At 37.0% G+C, this 24,765-nt stretch overlaps 1 protein-coding gene across 1 annotated transcript in view; it reads right to left on the bottom strand.

The window, feature by feature from the left end:
• The window catches only part of LOC115422188 (cadherin-4-like), a 453,088-nt gene that overhangs the window by 57,729 nt on the left and 370,594 nt on the right, over positions 1–24,765 (bottom strand). The window contains exons 7-9 of the mRNA XM_030138325.1: positions 17,280–17,424; positions 15,366–15,538; positions 7,289–7,426 (exon numbers count right to left, since the gene is read on the bottom strand). Coding sequence (XP_029994185.1) covers positions 7,289–7,426; positions 15,366–15,538; positions 17,280–17,424 — 456 coding nt within the window. The remainder of the gene's footprint in view (positions 1–7,288; positions 7,427–15,365; positions 15,539–17,279; positions 17,425–24,765) is intronic.

Below are 24,765 nucleotides of genomic sequence, written 5' to 3'. Positions count from 1 at the left end.
TACTCCTCCTTTTTCTTTGGCTCATTACTCACAGGTGGTCACTCACTCACTCACTGTCAAACTTTTCTCCAGTTTCGACCAGTCTTCCAGCTCCGCCTCCTCCAGTATGTTCACCTCACGCTTCAAACTGTTGTTTTTTTTTGCTAACTTCTTGCCATGAGACATGCGCAGTGCACAAGCACTCTATTTTTTCTGCTTTAACATTCTCCTCCCGCCCAGTGCCTCCCCAGTGACGCTAAATTAACAGGCAATCGGACACTCCCTCCTTAAAAAAAAACCATGAACGGCTCTTTACAAAGACTTGGTTCTCAAAGAGCCGTTCAAAAGATTCGATTCGTTCATGAACATCACATCACTAACCTCTACCTCTACAAGGCAAGGCAAGTTTATTTGTATAGCACATTTCAGCAACAAGGCAATTCAAGGTGCTTCACACAGGACATTGAAATAAAAGAAACAAAAAGAAACATTTAAAACATTATAAAAGAAACATATAAAAGATGATTAAAAACAGCAAGTAAGAAAACAACACATAAAATAAAAAAAAAATAGAATAGAATAAAATAAAATAAAAATAAAAACACACACATATTAAAGTAAAAGTTGCAGTGCAGAGTTTCAAAGAGAATATAAAATTTAAAAAGTCAAAAGCCTTTTAGTCAAAGGCAGCAGTGAACAGGTGAGTCTTTAACCTGGACTTAAAAGAACTCAGACTACATGATCACACAGCACCATAAAGCACCATCCACACCATATAAAATACAGTGACACTTGCGTACAGTATGCATAAACACAAAAGAGCTGTAGTTTATCTGCAACAAAGAAATAATGGAAGCATAGATGCAGCCCTGAATAAGCATCCGAAGCCTTCACATCATCACACGTACGCCACCCTTTGCTGCCTTGAAAAATAGGCCAGCCTCTGATAGGCATGATGAAATATTAATCATCAACATTAAAGACAAATTCCCCAAACTTTATATTTCTGGGACATGTTGAAAGATCTATGGGGTTTATTGCAAACACTAAATATTTGCATAATGGCCTGCATTTTCAACAAATTGCTTTTTATGTTATCTCACCACTAAAAATGGGTGATTTATGACAGGAGTGAGTAAAAGTATGCTGCTCATTGAGGTTCCAAAATCCTCCACTAAAGTTTATCATCAATATACATGATAGCATTAACTTCCCTCTGTGGCGATGATGGAAACGCACTTAAACGAGGTGGAATACAGTTAGAGAATATCAATCTATTACCGGCCACCGTCATCAATACACTACCATCAGCAGAGAATCTTAATGCAGAGAGGGATGCCGAGTCAGGAAAGGCCTCTGATTTACAACGGGGCATGTCTACGCTTTATCACTGCTGCTGTAGAAAATAACTCCTGAGACTAAAATAATCCTTCATTCTTTCACCACCTCTCATCACTCTCTCATCACTCTTTCTTCTCTGCATTTTTTGTGCTTGCATGGTGGTACACTCATCAACTCCTCTCTCCTTTTTGTTCTCTTATTGCTCACCATCTCCTTTGTGTTTTTTTTTTTTCCTCCCCCCCCAACCCTCTGCACTCTCTCCTTACATTTCCTGCTGTGTATGATGTAAAAGCTCTCTGATAAGCTCGATGGCTGACACATGCTTAACGCCAATGCTAACTCATCATCATAAGGGTCTTAATACACCCCAGGGCAAATGCTAATGCTAACTCCTGTGCTACCACCTCAAAGTGTTACTGCTACTACTACTGTACTGCTGATACTGCCTGGGCTGCGATCCTGGCGGTTGCAGAGCTAAGCACCTTATCTACCCGACAGAACCACACGTCTACAGATGGGAGAGCATACACACTAAATAATTCGGACGCCTGGAGCCATAACGACACCAAGAAAGATATTCCACCGTAACGCTAAAATGCAGACCAGCTTTGAACACTGGAAAAAATCTAAATCTTACCAAGTGTATTTTTCTCATTTCCAGTCAAAATATCTCATCATGCTTAAAATAAGACATAATCATCTAAAGAGTAAATTTTCATTGAGATAAAATAGCTTATTTTTAGACAACATATCTTGAAAATCTTATTTCAAGAAATATTACTAAGATAATTTTCACTTGTTCCACTGGCAGTTTTTGTTTTTTTTTTTGCTTAATTCAAGCAAAAAAAAAAAAAAATCTGCCAGTGGAACAAATGAAAATTATCTTTGTAAGATTTTGATGTTTGCAGTGAAATGAAATGTAAAGAAGCATGATATACTGAATCAAGTCTCCTTAAAGTCTCTACAGCAGACCTGGGTATTGTAAGGCCCGGGGGCCACATGCAGCCCGACAGCAGACCCTAACTGGCCCACATGAGGTCACTGGCAAAATAAAAGTCAATGCAAATATATATCATCATAACAGATGTAACCAATACAACACCACTACTTTTATTTTGAAGGATCTGCTAATTTACAGTTTTTTCCACACATACTTTCTGTACTTGCGTAAAACTTATGCACTGATTGGTTTGTTGGTCAGTTTCAGCCCATGAAGATGTCAGCTAATGCCATAAAAAGAAAGACTGATTCCGAATGCAGAGTTTTTAACAATACATGGACTTGTTAGAAATTTTTTTATCGAAGTCGGAGGTAAAGAAAAAGAAAAGAAACTGCGATATGCAAACAAACGAAGCTGGATGCATTTATAGTTTTTCATGTAAAGTTAATGTGGAGCCAGTTTTGCACATTTTTGAAAGTCTTTTTATGAATATTCATTAAATAGTTGTATTCTGTGCTCCACATTTTCATTTTATTATTGTATTGTTGCATTTAATGTTTTTGTATTATAGTAAAGTATATATATGTAGAAAGAGATACATTAAGGAGAGCTGATCCGGCCCTTAACAACTGTCAAAGTTTCTCATGTGGCCCCATAGGAAACTTAATTGCCCAACCCTGCTCTACAGTCTATCACCAAAATCAATCACAAGTCGCTTTTCCATTGACCCTCAAATTGCACGAATATACTAAACTTTAAGGAGCCTTGATTCAGTATATTATGCTTCTTTTCATTTCATTTCACTGCAAAACTCAAAATCTTACCAAGATAATTTTCACTTGTTCCATTGGCAGATTTTTTTTTGCTTGAATTAAGCAAAAAAAAAAAAAAAAAAATCTTGAATTAAGCAAAAAGTCTGCCAATGAACAAATGACAATTATCTTGTAAGATTTATTGAAATAAGATTTCCAAGATCTATTGTCTAAAAATAAGTTCTTATATCTCATTGAAAAGTTACTCTTTAGGTGATTATGTCTTATTTTAAGTGTGATGAGATATTTTGACTAGAAATGAGAAAAAATACACTTGGTAAGATTTTAATTTTTTCCAATGAGGTGGAAGAAGTATTCAGATCCTTCACTACAAATTATTAGTTCTTACCAAGATTAAAAAAAAAAACCCAAAAACTTAGATTTAGAGGTGTTAGTTAATTTATCTTGTTTTAAGAGTTAACTTCTTATTTTAAGTGTTCAGCTTTACACTATGATCTTAAATCAAACACAACCTTATCTTTTTCGTCTCAAATTGGCAGGAAATCTTAAAATGAGGTAAATAACTGTTAAAATAAGAAATATAACATATCTACCCCAAAATTTACTCAAAATAAATCTTGTTTTAAGATTTGGTAACATAGTCAAGTTGCTAGATTTAAGTTACACAAAAAACATTTGAAAGAAACAGTTTATTATTGCTCTGACTTCAAGGATCCACTGCAAAAAATGAATCTGAAGACATGATGGCAACTAACTTTTTTTAACCATTCATTGTTATTTACAGGCTTAAAACATGTCAGAAATGATAGCGCAGTTAAATACTAATTTGAAAAATGACTGAAAGATTCCTATGACCAGTAGGAATGTCATAGAGACAATGAAACCAAAGCCAATTTTTTTTGTCTCATTCACTTCCATGTTAAATTTTTGTCACTAACATGTTTGACAAACTCCACATTCCCACAATCACTGCTTATTTAGTTCTGACTTTTTTTCCACATATTATAGATCAATGCAGTCACAAGACTCACCACAAGTGTCACTTGCAAGAATTTTTGAGATAGGATGTACGGTTATGGATTAATAGCAGTTTGTTTCAGAGGTGGTTTCTTAGTGAATTTAACATGGACACTATGTCTCCTCCATAAGGACGAGTGACTTGGTTTCCTATCAACACATTAGCTCAGTAGGAAAGCCATTAGACTCCATTACAATAGACCTGGGTTTGATTCCTGGGTGAAGCAGTCATTTTCAGCTGAATCAAATTCTTACTTTAAGATATTTTTTTCAACTTGTTACTCTAATTTTAAGACTTAAATTCTTAAAGCCAGCTCAGTCAGGTTATATTTAGTATATTTCACTTATTTTGAGGCTTTAAAAAGTGAAATTTTGAGTAATCTCATCTTAAAACCAGCATTTTATACTTTTATTAAGCCTTCTAAATACATCCACAGACATGCTTATTTCTAGATTTCACAATCTTAACTCAAGAAGTCTTGTCACGTGAAATTATTTTTGCTGCATGGACAGGTAATTTTACTTGTTTTGAGTACCTTTTTCCTCAGATTGAGTGTTTTTATCTTGTTTTTAGACACCCGCCTTTTTTTTTTTTTTTTTTGCAGTGTTTACTTGTGTAAAAGTACTAACACCACAAGCTAAGAGTCCTCTACAAGTAAAAATAGTAGCAAAACTGCGCAAAGTAAATAAATTAAAACAACTATTGTGCAGCAAAACAATCCTTGTTTTTACTATTATATAAGGTTTTCTTGATCCATTTTACTATTGTTTTATCACTGTAGATATTTTCTGCGGAAACCATTTTAACTACTGTATATGTGGGTATTTAGTTTAATCTATAGTGATGCATTACATCTATAAGATTATCAATTGTTTGTGATGTTAAATGAGAATCATGCATCTCTGAAATATTAATGTTTCATGAACTCGGAAAAACAGGCCAGTTTTAAGAATCATGCATTTTCCAGCGTATCCAACAGGGGTTTTTAAAATGTTTATTTATCTAATGAAAAGGAGACTTGCATCATCTCTTAGAGGAACACTTAATTTTTCAGTTTTCTGGATTATTTTTGGCAGAATCAACACATTTAAAGAAACTTGATGTGGAGGAATGTAATCAACAACCAACTAAGGCTCTCAGACAAGATCTCAGCAGAGCATAAAATATAATATTTACCTCTGATGTATGGTGAGGAAGTAGAAATCTGCATAAAATGGAAATACCAAAGTCCAAATAGTTAAGATGCACAAGTCAGGGAAGATCACCAGAATTGGAAAATACACACGTCCTTCTGCAGCTCTTTCCTCTCAGTCCAAATTAAAACACTAAATATTAGTATAAATAAACTTGATTTATAACGACTATGAGAGCTGTTTGTTTATGAATAATGTTGTATTGGCAAATATACTGTAACTATTGAAGATAATGGTTGAACTGTTGATGTCTGTTTGTATGAATGTGCTGACATGATAATATTGTTGTGTAGAACTCAATTACTGTATTATGTATTAGTTGTGGGTTGAATGTAAAATAAAATAAAAAAAAATATTGTTGGATTCATGAATGAAGTTATTGATAAAGATGTAAAAGTAGTTGAGGGGTAGGATTAAGGTCAGTGTATCTTTAGGTAATTGGATTGTCTTTTCAGAAACCAAAGGGAAAAACTATAGTGGTTTTTGTTTTAAAATAGAAGAATTAAAGTTGAATTTTAAGGCGTTTTTCTTTTTCAGTGTCAAAAAACATAAGCCTAATAGATTTTCATACAAAATCTGGAGTTCGTAGACATTCGTGAGGGGAGCATGTCTACGATGTCCAGATTTCGTACAAACCCATCATTCGTAAGAATCTTTGTAACCTAAGCATTAGCGCTCTTTCTTTGAAAATGACAACATTCTGTCCCAGAAAAGAAAAAAAAAAAAAAAAAACAGGCGTTTTTGGTCCGTTTTTCTATTTCTGTCAGGTAGTAACTTTCTTTTTTGTTATTCGAAAAAGGAAACGAAAATCAATCCATTTTTGAAATTTGGTTTATCTGTTTTGACACTGAAAAAGAAAAACGCCTTGCAATTCAATTCTAATTCTTCTATTTTAAAGCGAAAATCAAATTAACCACTAGTTTTTCTTTTTTTCTGAAAAGAAAATCCAATTACCAAAAAAAGATACACCGACCGATTAAATATAAATTTTCAAATTTGCTCATGATCGAAGACAGATTCTGTTCATTTAAATGTTATTTTGTTTTATTTTGTTTCTTTGTGTGCTTGAAAGAAAGAAAGAAAAATTGTTTTATGCCATTACAGAAAACTGAAACTACTGTCTCAAGCTTCTATGTAGAGACAAAAAACAGAACAGTAGTCAGTGCCATAATTACAGCTGTCAATCCTGTATTAAACCCCATACCTGCCTGAAAACACCCGCGATTAAACAAAAACCTGCGTTTCGGAGTACATTTTCTATATCCTGAAAACGTATAAGAAGTTGACGTATAAATCTGAACTCCTCTCCATGGGCTGAAAGGTAATTATGGATTTTTTTTGCCTGGCGATGCAAAAAAAATCAAACCCTTCATATTTTAAGAACAGTATTTGATTGAATTTCCTTGGTTAGATTCCACCACTACTTCCACTGCTGCACACAGGTCTCTGCTACACCAAAAAAAAAAAAAAAAGAACTCTGACTCATGACCATAGATCAAAATAAAGTAAACTTTTCAACAACACTGAATCTCCTGCTTCACTGATTCATTTATTGATGATGTTGCTGCACTGCATCACCACTCATATGATACATTACATACAGTACATTACTTGGGACTTTTAATTTTTACCTCGCCCTCAGTAATGACCCCCTATAATGTAATCATCATTCTAAATATCACTATCACGACAACAATCATTAACGGTTTGCCGGCGCTAGTTTTCTTGCTGATGAAAGTCAATGATATAGATTTGTTTACCGTGTGTGTGTGTGAATATATGTGCTAGGAGGAAATGAGTATACTTCATAATGTTGGCTCACTGTCCTGTAGATCCTCATGCGACAAAACATCACCCCATTTTTCTTTTCTTCATTCTAATCCCTCATTTATACCATCATTTATCTACTAATTGTCCTTACTCCTCTTACAGGCTTTTATATTTCTTTTGTCTGCCTGTCATATTTCCCTGAATTGAACCCCCCCCCCCCATCCCTCCTCTGCCTTTTGATACCCTTTAACACTCCTTATTTGTAGTTACTCACAGTTCTCGAGGTCAGCATAGGAGGGTTGTCATTGATGTCGGTGACAGTGATGATGGCTGTGGCTGTGTTGGAAAGGCCAAAGTTCAGGTTGCCCTCCATGTCCGTGGCCTGCACGATAATAGTATACTGGGACACTTTCTGTAAAGACACAAGCAGAAAAAAAAGACACTTAATCATCTCCAAAAAGGCTCCCTCTCAAGTCTACAGCAGCAGCAGCAGCGGCCATCGACTCCCAGAGGGGAAAAAAAAAAAAAAAAAAAAGCCTGTATTCTGCTCTATAGAAGCTGTCCGTGGTTTCATTTGAAAAAAAAAAAAAAAAACAGAATCACAAAGGTGAAGTCTTTCATTCGACAGAGCTGAATCCTCTTCAGCTAAACGTATTCTAGACTTCACACCATCTCAAGGCTGCGTTGTGAAGCTTCCCCGTGGGTATGTTTTCAAAGACATTTCTCATTCAGCGCCACTGATGGACAGATGTGAAGACAATGATCCAACTGACAGAGATTAATAGACTATCTATGGAGCAATAATATCAGGGGATGATAAATGCAATTTTATCTTTTCAAATGACACGGTGTCACCTCTCCGCCAGCTGAAATATGGTTCTCGTGTTTGTATTTTTTTGTACTTTGGTGCTTTTAAGCGTGCGGCTCGCTCCCTCTCCCTCTCTCTCTCTCTCTGCGCTGTCTCTTCTACTGTCCCAGGGTGCAGTTAATGGGCTGCAAGAAGGATGGAGCCTGGGAGCCGACTGTCTGGATAATGTGTCTCGTCACGGAGATTCCCAATTACATTCCCAGTGTCTCTCTCACCTGCTAATTACCGAGTAAATATCCCAATTAGGCCGGGACGCCGCATCAGGAGGATGAGACAGCTCCTCTCAGCTCCTCTCATCTCAATGCTAGACGAGATGCTGAACCCCAACCTTGTACACACACCCTCATTAACACCCGCGGATAGACACAAAGCACACACAAGCACTTGTAAACACACACACATACTCACATACTCACACATACCTCTCTTTCTCCATACCTTGTTTAGAAGTAGTGTCTGCCTGACTGTCCCGTCAACCAGCGTACAACATGTACACAACACTTTCACTAATTAGACAAGGGAGTAATTAAGTAGAGCTCTTCTCAACCTCTCAGCATTGCAACAATACCGCAGCATACACCGACTTCCTCTGGAGGACTGAGGTCTGTTACTGTCAACAAGCTCTTGAAAGACCAAGGCAGGACCAGTGGAAACCTTCACAAGAGAATCAGTGTGGGAGTTTAAAGGAGAAGAAGAAGGCATTTCAAAAGTAAAGAACAGAAAGAGAGGATAAGAGACAGCCGGGGATGCAGCAGAGGCACGAGGGAGGTAGACTACCAAAAATAGTTGAATGTGTGTGTGTGTTTTTTTTGTTTTTTTTATGTAGCACCTTACACCTCCAACACCCAAGTCCAAGAAGGGAAAGGAGACATAGAAACTTTCAAAGTTTCAAAGGGCCGAACTGCTGACTAAAAGTGGACCAGGGAAGCACTGCAGCCTGCTTTGTAGCACCTTCCTGTAAAGTTTATCTGCAGTATATATGCTCTTTGATTTTGTTTGCTGCAAGGCTTGGGACCTCTTGGATGTGCAAAAAAAAAAAAAAAAAAAAAAAAAAAAGATGCAGAAAAACACACCTTTGTGCCTCTACATCAGATAGATAGTGTACAGTATGTGTGTTCATGCAAGACTATATCCAAATGTATATATGCAAATACATTAAAAAGTCTGTCCAAAACCAGATGTACTGACATTTTTATTTTTTATCTGTGTAGAACTTTTGGTTTGCAAGGACTAAGTCGAGGTTTACACCTTGAGAGTAAGAACTTTTTTTTTTTTTTGTGTAGTCATGTTGTTCCAAGACAGTGGAGGGCATTCAGTTTTCCATCAAAATTGGGCAACAACGAAACAGACAGCCATTAGTGTGCAGTATAATAACACATTACAAATTGTAATTAATTCTCAGGCCCACAGCCCAAAAGCCAACAAATTATGCAATATATACTTGTGCCATGAACATATTACCCCAATACTTGCATCTTTGTATAAACTGATTTCAAAATTTTATTATTTTTTAACCCTATAACGCCACATGTGTCATATTAGATACATGAGTTTTAAAGCCCTCTGCATGATCAGTGTGATTTTTTTTTCTTGAAAAACCTGATATATACAATTAGATACATGCAATACAGGGATAATCCACCAGGGGGGAGGAATTCATTCACCAGAGGCCTTTCCAGTGAAACTACAAGATGGTCATTAATGAGGGAGGAGGCAGAACTTTGTCAATTTTGAAAACAAATTACTAATTTGTTAGACATGTTTGTGTTATATTATGTTTTTGTTTGTTCAAAAATAATAGTAATAATCTAACTTACTCACAGCTCCTTATACTCTGCATTTATTTGTTTACTGATTGTTGATGTGGTATGACTGTGTTTGTGGAGCAGTAACTGCATTTTGTATTCTGAATTTCCCCTTGGGGATCGATCAATCAATCAATCAATCAATCAATCAATCAATCAATCTATCTATCTATCTATCTATCTATCTATCTATCTATCTATCTATCTATCTATCTATCTATCTATCTATCTATCTATCTATCTATCTATCTATCTATCTATCTATCTATCTATCTATCTATCACAAATGCAATGATTTGTTTATTTATTATTTATTAGCTTCCAGCTAAATCCGGCAAATTTACAAAAAGTAATGTTTTTATTCATTAATATGCACTGTCCTCGTCAAATAAACAAACAAACAAATAAGTATTATCACGAGATGACAAGAAGTCACTCCATAAACATGGCAATGAACATAAATATCATGTTGATTTACAAATATATTCATTATTATTACATATTACCCCTCTATCCCGTACTAAATTTAAAAAAATGATTTGGTTTCCTGGTTTGTCCACACATACTGCACCATGTTACTTTTAAAACTCTTCTTCTTCGCTTGTTGTAATGTTCGTCGATATCTGTTTTTTTTTTATTTTTATTTTTTATATATAATAAAAAAAATTCTATAATATTTGAGCATTGAGACCCGACGTATCAAATATGATACAAAATTGAAACTCATTCATGGAAATTGATATTTAAAAAAAAAAAAGTTTGGTTTTTCAGAAAGACCAATAAAGGCTCCAGTTTCAAAGAACTGAAATTTTCTGTCAATGATTTAATAGTTCAGGCTTTACAGGGTTAAAGTTTTGAATGGACTGGCCCCACAGTACATCACGGACCTCATCCACATTTATAGGTCTGAGGGCCAGCTCAAGCTCCAGCTGGTGGCACCTAAGACGAGACTTAAAACCAGGGGGGATAGGGCTTTCTCTGTGGTCGGCCCCAGACTCTGGAACGCCCTGCCCCCCCATGTCTGAACAGCCCCCACAGTAGAGTGTTTTAAGTCTCGTCTTAAGACCCACTTTTATTCTCTGGCTTTTAACTCTGCATGAGTTATGTGGTCCTCTGTGTCTTTTATTTATTTCATTACTTTTAACTATTTGATTTTATTGTTTTATTTATAGCATTGTTTTAGTTTTATGTACTTATTTATTGTTTTTTGTGTATTTTCTTTTATTTGGTCTTACTGGTTTTTGTTATTTTAATGAGGACTGCTAGAGCTAAATAGAGAATATTTATTTTATTGTTTTTAGGATTCTATGTGCAGCACTTTGGAAACACTCTTGTTGTTTAACCCTTTCATGCATGAATTATGAGAACCTTAATCAAGATTTTTTTCCTGAGTGTTTTTATTCATCTTTAGGTATGGAAAAAAAAAATTGATAGATTTTTTTATGAACCTATATTTCATGGAGTTACAAAAATATCCACTCAGCTTGACACCATGCATTTCATTTTAGAAGCAAAGAAACATGTATTTACTGATATACAGGGTGGGGAAGCAAAATTTACAATATTTTGAGGCAGGGATTAAAAGACAGTGTATGACCAATTAGTTTATTGAAAGTCATGAGAATTTATTTGCCACAAGAAAATTGACATAATAGAAAATGTTTTTATTCTATGTGTCCTCCTTCTTTCTCAATAACTGCCTTCACACGCTTCCTGAAACTTGCGCAAGGGTTCCTTAAATATTCGGGTGACAACTTCTCCCATTCTTCTTTAATAGTATCTTCCAGACTTTCTCGTAATAGTTTTGCTCATAGTCATTCTCTTCTTTCCATTATAAACAGTCTTTATGGACACTCCAACTATTTTTGAAATCTCCTTTGGTGTGACGAGTGCATTCAGCAAATCACACACACTTTGACGTTTGCTTTCCTGATTACTCATATGGGCAAAAGTTTCTGAAAAGGTATGGATAATAGTGTTAGGTATGATTATGACATCAGTATATGTTTGGTTTCAAAACAATTACATAGTGCCTGCTGAGAAAAAACAACTAAATGCTCATTGTAAATTTTGCTTCCCCACCCTGTATAGTGGGAAAACTGAAATAAAAACACTTTTAATGCTGCTAATCTGATGTTTTCTCACATTTTAACATACCTGCATGGAGATAATATGCAAAAAAAAAAAACCTTTTTGTTAAAAAAAAACAGAAAACAAAACTGTTAATTACAGTCTAATAACAATTGCCAATTTTTTTTACACTCAAACATATTACTGCAGATCAGCTTTATTTAGAACAGCAAAGTTACAGTAATGGTATGAATTTCAGTGTATGGGATGATGCATAAGCATCCACTGTGTTGGCTGATATGGAACTAAAACAAATCCATGAATATACAAAAGAACAGCTGGAGAAGAACTGTCCACTGGAGAGACCACTATGCATGAAAGGGTTAAATGTGCTATATACACAAAGTGGTTTGGTAAATTATGTAATGTACAGGTATATAATTGTCAGTGGAGTAGAAGATCCAAGAGAATTCATCAAAACTTCAGCATGATTTCAATTAAAAATGCCTGCTTTATCACAAAGATAAGATGCCTTGTTTATATTAGGTTTCAATCTGAACGCAGTGCTAAAAAGCAGTGCTTGCTTTATCTAAAAGCCACAACTGAGGTGCCCTTGAGCAAGGCGATTAACCTCAATCTCTACCCATGGAGCTGCTCAGTGACCAACAGATCACATTGTGGCTGCTCTGGGCAGCTTCCAGGTGTGTGTAACCGTGTGAATGTCAAGAGGGCGCCACTAAAATAGAGAGCACTGCTCTCAGAGAAGCTACCCTGGATAAATATAGGTATAAAAGGTGAGGGACTAAGGAATAAATTATGTCAATATAGATTTTCTCAACTATACGAGTAAAAATGTGCGTGTGTGGGCTTGGGGTTGAAGTTTAATCTCACATTAGAGGTGACTGGCTGGATTAGTAGAGTACAGATAAAACAGAGTGAAAATCAGAAGCACAGCCTGAACTGGGACATTTTTATTCCATGTTCACCTCTTTTTTTTTTTTTTTTTTAACTTCTCCCTCCCGCTCTCACTCGCTCGCCTCATTCTGCTTCCCTGTCACCCAATCTCTGCTGCCAAATTCACTCTCACTTCCTCTTCCCTCATTGTAATACCCGTCTGCCTGCTCTGTTTTTGTTCTATTGCTCCCTTCGGTTTCCTTTTTTTTTCCCCTCCATTGCCTGTGTTTTATCGAGTGTAGATGTGATTATATGGGCTTTTGTGTTTGTCTGACAGGTGTCAAGGGCATTCTATCTCACATATTTCTACTCTATCTTTACCACACAAACACACATTCGCACAGACACACAAAACGCGACACGAGGAGCCCACTGCAGCGTGATGTGTTGTTAATAGGTCTGTCACTGGTGACAGTTTGGGAGGAAGATCTGTCTCAGAGATTTCTTTGCTGAGTTGTCAGTGGCACATCCATGTTGCGAGAATAAACACATTTGGATCTTGTCACAACTTTTATAGCTCCATAAACAAGGTGACCGCAGAAGAAGGCAATTTACTGTAAAAAAAAAAAAAAAAAAAGACTGAGCCGGTGTATACGTGATGACAAATGGCCACCAAACATTTGTAAGTCGCATCTCAGTGCCATCAGAGTAAACAATGCTGTTGGAAACGCTGCTCCATAAACAAAGATAAAAGATGCCACCATTCTGTCTTGTCTTTCATTCGGACCGCTGTGCAAACCTTCAAGCACTCATATGCTTTAAAGCATTGTACCACCTTTATTCATTGTAGTTTTTTTTTTTTTTCATTGAATTTCCACTCTAAAACACTTCCTTACAGGTTCCCTGCCACACAAAACTGTTTTTACTTGTATTTTTTTGAAATATGTTACATCCATAGGTGTTCCTCCTCTGTCTGCTATTGCCACTGAAAAGAAATAAGCGCAGAAATCAGTTAAATTATTAAAGCTGATCAGTGTGATGTGTTAAAGCCTGAGCTCATTATTATTCATGAGCCCGCCTGGGTGAGACCACACCCACAGAATTCATCACTCTTTTAATGTCAGTGAGAAGATTTTAAGAAACTTTTACTGTTCATTTATTGAAAGCCTTTTAATTTTTTCTTTTATCTGTTGGTTCAATGTTTTAACTATGAAAGACAAGAACAGTCTGCATGCCATTGTAAAAATATGCTCCAAGATCATTGGAGTCAAACTTACAGACTTGTCTTCCCTCTGGGAGTTTCAGGTGGTGGGAAAAGCCCAGTCCATCATCAGGGACCCTCACCATGTGTTGCATCTGAAGTTTGCCTTGATGCCTTCAGGCCAGCGTTATCATGCTCCTCAGAGGAGAAGCAACAGATTTTCTAAATCTTTTATTCCTTCAGCTATCACACTTTTAAACTCTGAAAGAAGCCATTTTAGTCATTTTGTATGATTTTTTTGTTGTTGTTTTTAATAATAGTGAAACCAATAGGTTCTTTTAGTCTTTTAGTCTGCACTGGTATTTTTGATTATTTATCGTTGATTATTTAAATGCATTTATTCATAGTTGCTTTCAATAGTCCTGTATTTGTGCACTGATTTATTTATGTGTGTCACATTGCACTTTGGATGTGGGCTGATGTCTGTGGTAAGCTGCAAATTAATTGCCCGTAAGTGATAAATAAAGTTTTCTGAATCTGAATTTGTCTAGCTCAGTGACAGTTTTCGAATACAGCAAGCTGTAGCGCCATAAACAGGGGTGGGGGGTGGGGGGGTGAACACGACAAATTCTTGGGGCCCAGTATTCCCATAGAGCAGTAGAGGGGGCCCAGTGGATACAGGTTAGAAGTTGTGAAACGTCCCTTTATTTATTTATTTTTGTTTGTCTTTTGTTTGTTTGTTTTGTTTTAATTTAGCTACACTTGTTTTTGTTAATTAGACAATTGCTGTATCTATTCTGTGGATACAGGTTCAAAGTTGTGAAAATTCCCTTTTCCTTGTTTCTTTTGTTTGTTTATTTTTTGTTTGTTTTGTTTTATTTAGCTTCACTTTTTTGTTAATTAGACAATTGCTGTATCTGTTCTGTACTGATTACCTGTAAATACTGAATTTTCATTAAGGATTGTCTTCTTTTGGGTAGGGTGGGACTGTGGGAGGGATAAAAGAAAGAATGGAAGTCCTTTTTATCACATTGGATTGTCATGTCATACCTTTGAAATTACTTTCAATAAAGAAAGTTAATTAAAAAAAGAAGTTGGGAAAATTCCTTGTAAGGTCCGCACAAGAGAGGCATAGAAGCCGGGAGTCAGACGTTCACTTTCGTTTCCGCCAGTTCCTCTACTTGTTGCACAGGGCTGAAAAGCTAGGTTCTCATTGGCTAGCTGTTAGCCAATCAGAGTCAAGCAGATTAGCATGTTGAATAGTCATGAGGTTTTCTATACCACATTAAATTTGTCTTGAAACTTTGTAACCAAGAAATTTTTTCCACAAAAAATGTTACAGAGTCCATGGTAGAACTTCAGACATTACCACAAAAATAATAAAAGAAATGTGGTAGAGCACCTTTAAAGCATTACACCACCTTTATTCATAGTAGTTATTTTTCCTATCATTGCATTTCTGCTCTAAAACACTTCTTTAAAAACCTGTACTGCTTTGATAAAGGACACTAACCTCACGATCAAGCCCAGGTGCCACGGTCACAATATCCCCAGTCTCACTGTTGATGGTGAACATGTTGGGAATGGGGCTGTGAGGCGTCTGCGACAGGATTCGGTAACGCACCATCCCATTGGCTGTGGTGTTGTCGTCGGCATCAAAGGCTGACAGGTGCATCACATATGTTCCTGAGAAAGAAGACATTTGTTAGTTAGCTAAGAGCCAACAAGTCAACTTTAGTCTTCATTTAATCGTTCCAGTACTTTATTTTTACACAACTGATCTTTTTTTTCTCCACTATTGTTTCTTTTATTGGATAGTTAGAGGCTGCAAATGCTTTGTGCACCTGTTCTGCCTATTCAACCATCCTGCAAACAGATTTTGATGACAGATATTGGTAAGCCTTAATCACATAATCGCATACTGATATTGGTTAATGTGCATGTAAACATGACTACTACAACACCTGGCAGTTTGATAGAACTTGCTTTTATGTACGTATAAATGTATATTGATCTACACAGATTTCAGCTGCACACCTAAGCACAGTTATAAAGTCTATACAGGCACAGTTCTGTTGCAATGAATATGCCACTATCCTTCCATGAATGCACCTCTTGTTTGCTGTCCTGCCTCTGCGCTCTCATAAAACACTGTCAAATCAGCGGCTGTCACCCAGTTCCTCCATCTCTCTCTGTGTCTTGCTCTACCTCTGTTGTAGCCGCTTCTAATTGCCAGAGATAGTGATATCACGGCAGTGACAGCCCCTGTCCGAGGATAATTGTAACCGCAGCTCCCATTTCAAACTTCATTACATTTCAAAGCAACATTTGTCAATGACTCGGCCAGAGGGAGCACTCTAAAGGCCTCTCAGCGAGACGAGAAAAAAAGCCGGCAGGAACAGAGCGAGGGAGAGGAAAAGAGAGAAATAAAGGACAGCCTCCATATTTGGTTTGATTCCAAGTGGAGTGACTATCAGTCTTCCACCCGCTGCTTTTTTTCTAGAGATGGAGGGATAGAAAGACGGAGATGAAGAATCACAATGTGTTACACATCGCCGGGGTAATTTCATTAAGCTGCACTCTTAGGGGGTTTAATGTGGACCCTTTGTACGGGCGTCCTAAGCTGTGCCTGACAGGATTAGGTCCCCATAATGACTCTTTAATTTGCAAACTAATTCAAGTCTGTAATTGGCCTTCCATTGAAGCCACTGGAGCTCTAAATTCTAAAACTCTTTTTTTTTTTAATGATTATTGTTCAGCTGAATGTCATGCATGCCACAGAGACTTGTCTGCTGTGTGGGGCAAGGCAAAGAGGGAGGGACATCGGTGGGTATGGAGAGACAGAAAGGCAGACATAGAGAAAGGAAAAAAGAAATTAAGAAAGAAAAGAAAAGGAAATGAGCACCTGGACACCTTTGGAGATCACCTCTGGCGCAATAAACTCTGCCTCATCAGGCTTGCATACTCACACACAAACACACACACACACACACACACACACGCTGAGCTCATCTGTGTGATTCTTCCGCTCCGAGGTTAGACATAAAATGACCCAGTGGTGCTACAGCCTAGTACATTTAATCCCCAATCTCCTCTCCAGCATGAGCACCCTCTTTGGTTTATGGCCACCGCTGTAGCCGGTTAAATGAAAAGCCACCGTAGGAGACATATTCTCCGTCTGTCGGCCGAATCAAGAGGGAATGGAAAACTCTCTGTTGCGTCAAAGATTCACTGGTGTAGTCGTACTTTTAACGACACCAATCTCTCCTGATGTACTACTCACTCGGCTCTCATCCACCCATATCCAAAAATCATCACGTCTACACACTTCTCTTGAGCCTTTTACAATAAAGACTTATCTTTTATAATTGCTTTCTTAATTGTTTTTTTTTTTTTTTTTTATCCGTGTCCGTGCACATGTCGCTACCTGGTTTGGAGCCTTCATCCACAGAGCCGTTGTACACCTGGTTTTTGAACTCGGGTCTGTTGTCGTTCATGTCGATGACAAAAATATACAGGTCGATGGGATTTTCCACCTGGTTCCCGTTCATGTCCACTGCATGTGCTCGCAGCTGGAGGACACAAAAACACAAGGAGACAGGTACGATTATCAGGAAAATATGGCAGAACAATATGAAGTGATCAATGACTTATTCAATAGTCTGTTTGCAGAGGAACAGTGTTTTCTTTTCTATTGACTGGTTGGTTGGTTGGTCTATTTTACTTATGGATTATCACACAAATAACATCCAAAATAGAACATGTTAAAGTATAAAGGATTTTTTTTCCCAATATTGTCCTCAGATGTTGAAATACAGAAACATCCAAACAATGATTCCTGAACTTATAAAATCCATCAGCACCAAAAAGTAACAAAAACACAACCAAAACACAGATAACTACAATAACAATACCATGAATAAAAAAAAAAAAAAAAAAATCTGCAGTATTTTCTTTTCTACTTAAGGCAATATTTGGTAGGTGAAAAAAAACATTAATATCCTCTGACAATAAATTACATAGACAAGGTTTTTTTTTTCCATTTCGCTCCTGTATTTTGTTACAGAAATGAAATGTTACAGCTTATCTATGCTGTATAATTTATTATTTACCTCTGCCAATGAGGTCATGTGATCACTCCTGTTTGTCTCTTGGTAGGAGTAGATATTAAATGTTTGTGCACTTTCTTACAAACTGCAGAACCACTAAGATACAACTTGAAATGGTTAAAAAATAAAAACAAAAATATAAAAGATCAGTGGCAACCAACTGAGGAATTACAGGAAAAGCTGTGTCCAGACTAATACACTTTTATTACAAAATGCACAACTTAGCAGTTTTAACTTTTGGGAATGCAGTTGAATCTGTTGATTTTGGACAAAATTGCAGATGTTTAGAAATGATCCTAAACTACAGTATGTATTACATACATAATATCAATACTGTAGTTCACCATATGTCTGTGGATACAAGCAGTAGAGTCTAACTGGATGCACTGTTTAAGGTGGGACTCCCTGAAAACCTCTTTGCCAGTTGGGGGCAGGTAACCATGGTAACTGGCAAATCTCATTTCTATTGGCAAATGTTTAATACAAACAAACTGTATTGGCATTTGTGTGATACTACGGACTGAAACAACATGTCATACTACAAATTGGACCAGTATCTGTTACTGACTACCAGCTATTGTGCTATTTAGGGATGGGAATTAATGAGAATTTAACGATTCCAATTCCATTATCAATTTTGCTTATCGATCCGATTCCTTATCGATTCACTTATCGCTTCTCTTTGGGTGAGGGAATAAAAGAGTACAAATGGCTTTGTTTGCATTAACTATCGTTAATATTTCCATCTCTGTGCAGAAAATATAACATATACAGTATGCACAAATTATAATAACAGATGACACTGGGCCCAGTTTGGGGGGGGGGGGGGGGGTCACACCATATGACCCAGCAAAGTGAAAGTGAAACTTAATTTGCTTTACTAATTCCTCTATGTCTCCCGCTGTTGTTCATCTCATTTTTCTCTTCCCTACCTTCAGAAACTTTTATTTGAGCCCCCCCCCCAGAACCGGGCCTGGATGACCCCCTGGTGTTTGCTCTGCTGCTAGATTCACAAGCGTCGCTAAGTAGCATATCAAACATGTGACATTCCTGCAAATGAATTGCAGGCTGTGTGGACAAATGTTTTAACATATTGGAGGTGTTTCTCCCCCTTAAAGAAAAGGAAGATTTGAAAGTGTTACAAGCGACCCTGGTGTCATCTTTTCCTGCAAAATATAGTCATACTTCGGAGCGTTTCTGCCTTGACGTCATATTGGCTACATTCTAAACCAAAACAATGCAGTGTACGTGTGACGTCATCATGCATTTGCAACGAAGGCGAAATTGATAAGCAGAACTGTTAAGCAGGCAGGCAAAGGATTCCAAAGAATTGAGCTACTGGGAACCGGTTCTCAAAAAGAACTGATTCTCGATTTCCATCCCTAATGCTATTGTACATTTTCTTGCCATGACTGCATTGCATTATGGGATATTAATGTTGATGGAATGTCCAGAGCTTGTATACTGTGATATTTACCCAGAAATAGTCTGCATTCACACACATTTGGTTTCTTACTATGATTCAGGACATACTAAAAAAAAAATCCTGCATACTCTTTTAGCCTTAACTAATTAGCATATTAGTGTTGAATTTCAGACACTGCCTGGGTCTTATCAGCATCGTACACTGATCTATGGTGGCCCTTTCATGTGACCCTTTCTGGAAGGAATCAAGACGTTGCCCTTGACTATCAGATGCTAATTCAACATGGATGCTGAATTACAGCTCAGTCTGTCCTTGTTGTGCAGCTGTTGTACAGTTAATTTTGCTTTTTTATTATATTACTAATGATTACAGTCACAACAGGGGAACTGTTTTTCATGCAATTTGTTTCCGTGGCTAGCGGTGCTATCAGCCCCTGATCAGGGTTGCTACTGAAACTTTGCCAAAATGCTAATGTGGATGGAGAACATTTTCTTTTTAAAACTGTAAAATCCAACATGCTAGCATAAAAGATGGTTGGTAGCAGTCAGTCAGTCAAAAGGAGGAAAATATAGGTCATAACTTTAGAGCTGCAACCGATTAATCGATTAGATGCTTGAAGCGAATGCGAAAAGTCACGATTCGATTCATCGATTCGAATTGATTGAAGGGAAATATTCTATTGCAGTTTTCCTGAATTGAAGCTTCTTTGTGCGTCACAATAAGCATCCGTGTGAAACACAACAGTGGAACCAATGTTTAACAGCAGAGAAATGAAGGAAACAAAGCTTTGATTCAGGAGAATTATGGTTGAATGATTTTTTCTGGATCTCTTTGAGTTGATTAATCGATTGCAGCTCTACATAACTTGTAGTTTTTCTGTGATGGTTTTTCCAACTGCTCTTTTATTTTATTTAAACATTTATTTCACAATATATATTAGTCTCATTATTCACTTCTGACTTCCTTGCTTTTGATAATTCCATGACTTTTCTTTGCATGTCTAAATGTTTACATCATTCCTAAATGCCTGTACATTCTCATTTTATTCCCTATTGTTTTACTGTAACCTACACTAGTGGATGAAAGAAGGGAAGAGAAAACATGAATAAAAAAACAGCGAAATGAAAGCAGCTGTTTTATTCTTCAAGGTGACTTCTCTCACTGCATCTCAAAAGCAAAACAGAAAACTACTTGAAGTATAATCTCTGAATGCGGAATTTAACTCTGCTCACGAACACACCGACTGATGAAATCTGCATTATTGAATTGTACAGAATAAGTACGAAAAGGATTTCCTACTACTAAAGATCCCGAGTATATTAAGAAAGGTCAGATATGAAATTCAGCGTATTTGTCTTGCAGAAAAATTGCCATAGCAGTCCTTATCTTTTCCACACAAGGTGCCCAATAGTTTGTATCTCATAAGAAACCAAAACAACTAAAAAGAACGAATCTTAGTCTTTATACGAAGTTGGCTGTGTGTTGTAAAGGAAGGTATCTGTCTCAGGATCACTGTTTTGGAACCAAGGCCAACATTCTGTCTGGTTTTGTATGAAACAGAGTTCTGAAATTTCCTCACTTCCCTCTGTCTCCACAAACACAGTCAGCCCATCTCAAATTCAACTCAGCTGTGCTCAGATCAATGGAATCACCAACTAGGCTTTCTCACAAAGTTTGGACATGAAGTTATTACTGAAATCAATACATGCTGTAAAATATGTCCTGACTGCTTTCCCCCTTATGAAGTCTGAAGGAAAAAAAAAAAAAAAAGAAAAATGGAATGAATGGGAATAAGAGACATGGAAGGAAATAGCTGAATTATCAGAGAAACGCTGAGCTTAAAAGAATGCTTGTGGTTTGTTTTTCACTACATACATGAAGGTCAGACTGAAATGGCATTTCAAAATGAAACCCATGCTTCTCTCTAAAGCTGTTTTGATTTACTCCACCTTACCTGGGAATGTTTATATCCCTGAACATGACTTATTCAGTGATATTACCGTCAGGTGGAAGCACTAGGGATGTTTAGTTTATATCATATGAAAGGGTAAAAAACCCAGAACTCAGATTGTATCTATGCCCTGCTTTTAACAACACAGACTGGTAAATATTTATTCTGTTGAAATGTCAGCAATCAATTTCGGATCTGCACATGAAGGACCTTCTGCATAACTCGATGCCGAGGATACGGATCTAAAAGAGGTCCGAGGAGGAAGAGAAAATGTGACAAAACTGGAAGTGATGTGGGACAAATGTAACATGCGAGGAAAAGATATGAAGAGTCATGTGGGAAGAAAAGGAACGGTTTTCATCTGAGAAGGCCTGTTGGGGAAAAAAAAAAAGCTACCTGGTCACTGCAAAAACCATGTGAGCCAGATAAATGAAATAGTCTCCAGGCTGGTAGGAAATAGAATAAGTAGCATCCTCTATCAGCTCCTTCTCCATTGAGAGGTGAAGATCCTCTCCTCTGCTGTTCATCCTCCCCTCTTTTCCATCTGCTTCCACTCTGCACCTCCATCGAAATTGCGTCTTCAGGTCTCCCCGAGGTTAATTTGACTTTACTTTTTCCACTGGATTGTCTGATCTGTCCTGCACCCAATATCCGTGCACTGCCATCGCATATCACATCTCCCCGTGCTCTAACAGGCTACGAGCCAAGGCCTTATCTCTACCCACCTTCATCCCTCCATCCCACATACACCCACACCCTAATTCAATAACAGCAGGAGTCAGAGATTACCGCCATGTTTAAAGAAGACAAAATGTAATTCTGCGTCCACATTAAAGTTATTATCTTGAAAGGCAGGAGGAGAAAACAGACTGTACCAGGCAGCAGAGCTCAGCTTTTGGCAAAAAGAGGAAGTATCCCGATAAAGATAACTACGGACCCAAAACACTGAAGCTCCAAGGTTTGTTCCTTATAAGAATGCATCTTGTTGCATGGCTGGCTTTGAATTTCGGAGTGCTCATTCTTTCTGAAATAAAGAGAACTCGACCGTAACTTTGTTCTGTCCTTGCATGAAATATGAGGTAAACAAAAGAAAGAGCACAAGTCAAAGTCTAACTTTGTTTATGTTGTATGTTTTCTTGAATAATGTTACTCCGTTAGTAAAAATCTTCCGAGTCTTTTCGCTTTAATTGGTTTTCTGTTAGTATCCAGTGTGAGGGGGGGGGCTTTAATTGATCTTAACCTTTCTTCATCTGTTTACAAGTACATCTTTACCTTGTCGCATCTGCTTTCTTCCGACACTTTGTATTCCACTACATCCAACACTTTTCCTCCACAACAAACATGGAGTTTAGCCTAAGCAGCCTTTCTTTTAACAAATCACTTCATTGATTGGAGAGACTCTTGGGCATAAATCTGCTCAGCTCCCACTAAGAGGTTGGGCTTGCCAGTTCACTGGGACTGTAACTCAGTCTAGTTTTACATATAGCTGCAGCCAGAGCCAGACACAGAAACTTACACTGATAAACCCATTGTGGCTGCTCGCAATATCAAAGCTGTGCCGCCTGATTTTTTTCATGGCAGCTGAAAGACTAGAAAACAATTCGGTGTGTTTGTACAGGGTGGGGAAGCAAAATTTACAATGAACATTTAGTTGTTTTTTCTCAGCAGGCACTACGTCAATTGTTTTGAAACCAAACATATATTGATGTCATAATCATACCTAACACTATTATCCATACCTTTTCAGAAACTTTTGCCCATATGAGTAATCAGGAAAACAAACGTCAAAGAGTGTGTGATTTGCTGAATGCACTCGTCACACCAAAGGAGATTCCAAAAATAGTTGGAGTGTCCATAAAGACTGTTTATAATGGAAAGAAGAGAATGACTATGAGCAAAACTATTACAAGAAAGTCTGGAAGATACTATTAAAGAAGAATGGGAGAAGTTGTCACCTGAATATTTGAGGAACACTTGCGCAAGTTTCAGGAAGCGTGTGAAGGCAGTTATTGAGAAAGAAGGAGGACACATAGAATAAAAACATTTTCTATTATGTCAATTTTCTTGTGGCAAATAAATTCTCATGACTTTCAATAAACTAACTGGTCATACACTGTCTTTCAATCCCTGCCTCAAAATATTGTAAATTTTGCTTCCCCACCCTGTACATTTTAAATACGCTTTCTTGACCGATATTTGTAGGAACAGTTAACCCTTAGAGGTCCACGGTCACGGCACCGGGACTGAATCACATGACATTTTCAACACGTCGTTGTGTTAGAAGTCTGGGGACAATTGCATTTGAAAGTGCAGACTTGAAACACTTTCCCACTTTTTATTTGATGTTGATAGAGCAAATATAACCGGAGATATGACGGTTTGAAACCAGAGCAAACAAACATGAGGAAAAGTATGAAAATGAGGTAGGATGGGGGTTAGATTTTTTTTACCATATCTTCATTTTTGTTCTTTTTCAAAACAAAAAAAACTGGCAAAATCTGCAGATTCTAATCCACAGACTGCATTAGCATTACAGGTAAGGGTGAGAATGACCCCCACCTGAGCCGGATATGGAAACTGGGAGGACCAGGTGGGGAGTGGGGTGAGAAAACCGGAGAAAATGCTTATGTAAAGATATGTTTTTATGTCAAATATTTGAGTATAGTTTTAATTTATTACAATTTTGATTTTATAAACCTAATATTTGGAACCAATATTCACTTTTAAAGCCTTTGAAAAGGTTCGTTAAGCATCTTTATGTTATTTATACAATAAATTACATGAATTTTTCAAATCAGATTTTATATTTTTTGTGAGTTTTTTGGCCTTTTATGTTGATATGAAAAAATAATAGATATGATACAGATGATATAGGTGAAGTTGTGCTGAAAAAAAAAAGATACCAAACATGGGTATAATAAACATTTCTTTATATGGTATATAAAGGCAAAATCAAAAGTAATCAAAAATGGCCAAAATAGGCTCAGACCCTTAAGGGTTAATCACATAAACACTGCAGAGCACACTGTGTCCATTCAATACATGTGGGAAGTTTGGTAATCCCATTTTTAGCAGATATGTTAATTTTTCTCATACACAGCCACCTCAGGAAGACTTTTTTGCACGTTATTTAACTGCTAAGATTATGCTTAATCTCATGTTTAATGCAGTAATGCAATGTTTGTTTGTGCAATATTGATTTTATGCTTTTTACATTTTTCGGCAAAAAATAAAAATAAAAAACTTGAAAATTTGGTTATTTTAGGTACGTGTCAGACATTCTCAGACATTTGTTGAATTGAGCTGGTCCTCATGGGTTTGTTGATTTCCAAAGGAATTTATCCAATGTAAAACCAGCTTATGACTAATTCATCAGTCTCTTGTTTCCAGAAACTTTAGTCTCTGCAATGTTTATTGAACAGATTCA

Source organism: Sphaeramia orbicularis, chromosome 7 (assembly GCF_902148855.1).
Source record: "Sphaeramia orbicularis chromosome 7, fSphaOr1.1, whole genome shotgun sequence".
NCBI lineage: Eukaryota > Metazoa > Chordata > Actinopteri > Kurtiformes > Apogonidae > Sphaeramia > Sphaeramia orbicularis.
This window is presented reverse-complemented; position numbering and strand designations above follow the sequence as displayed.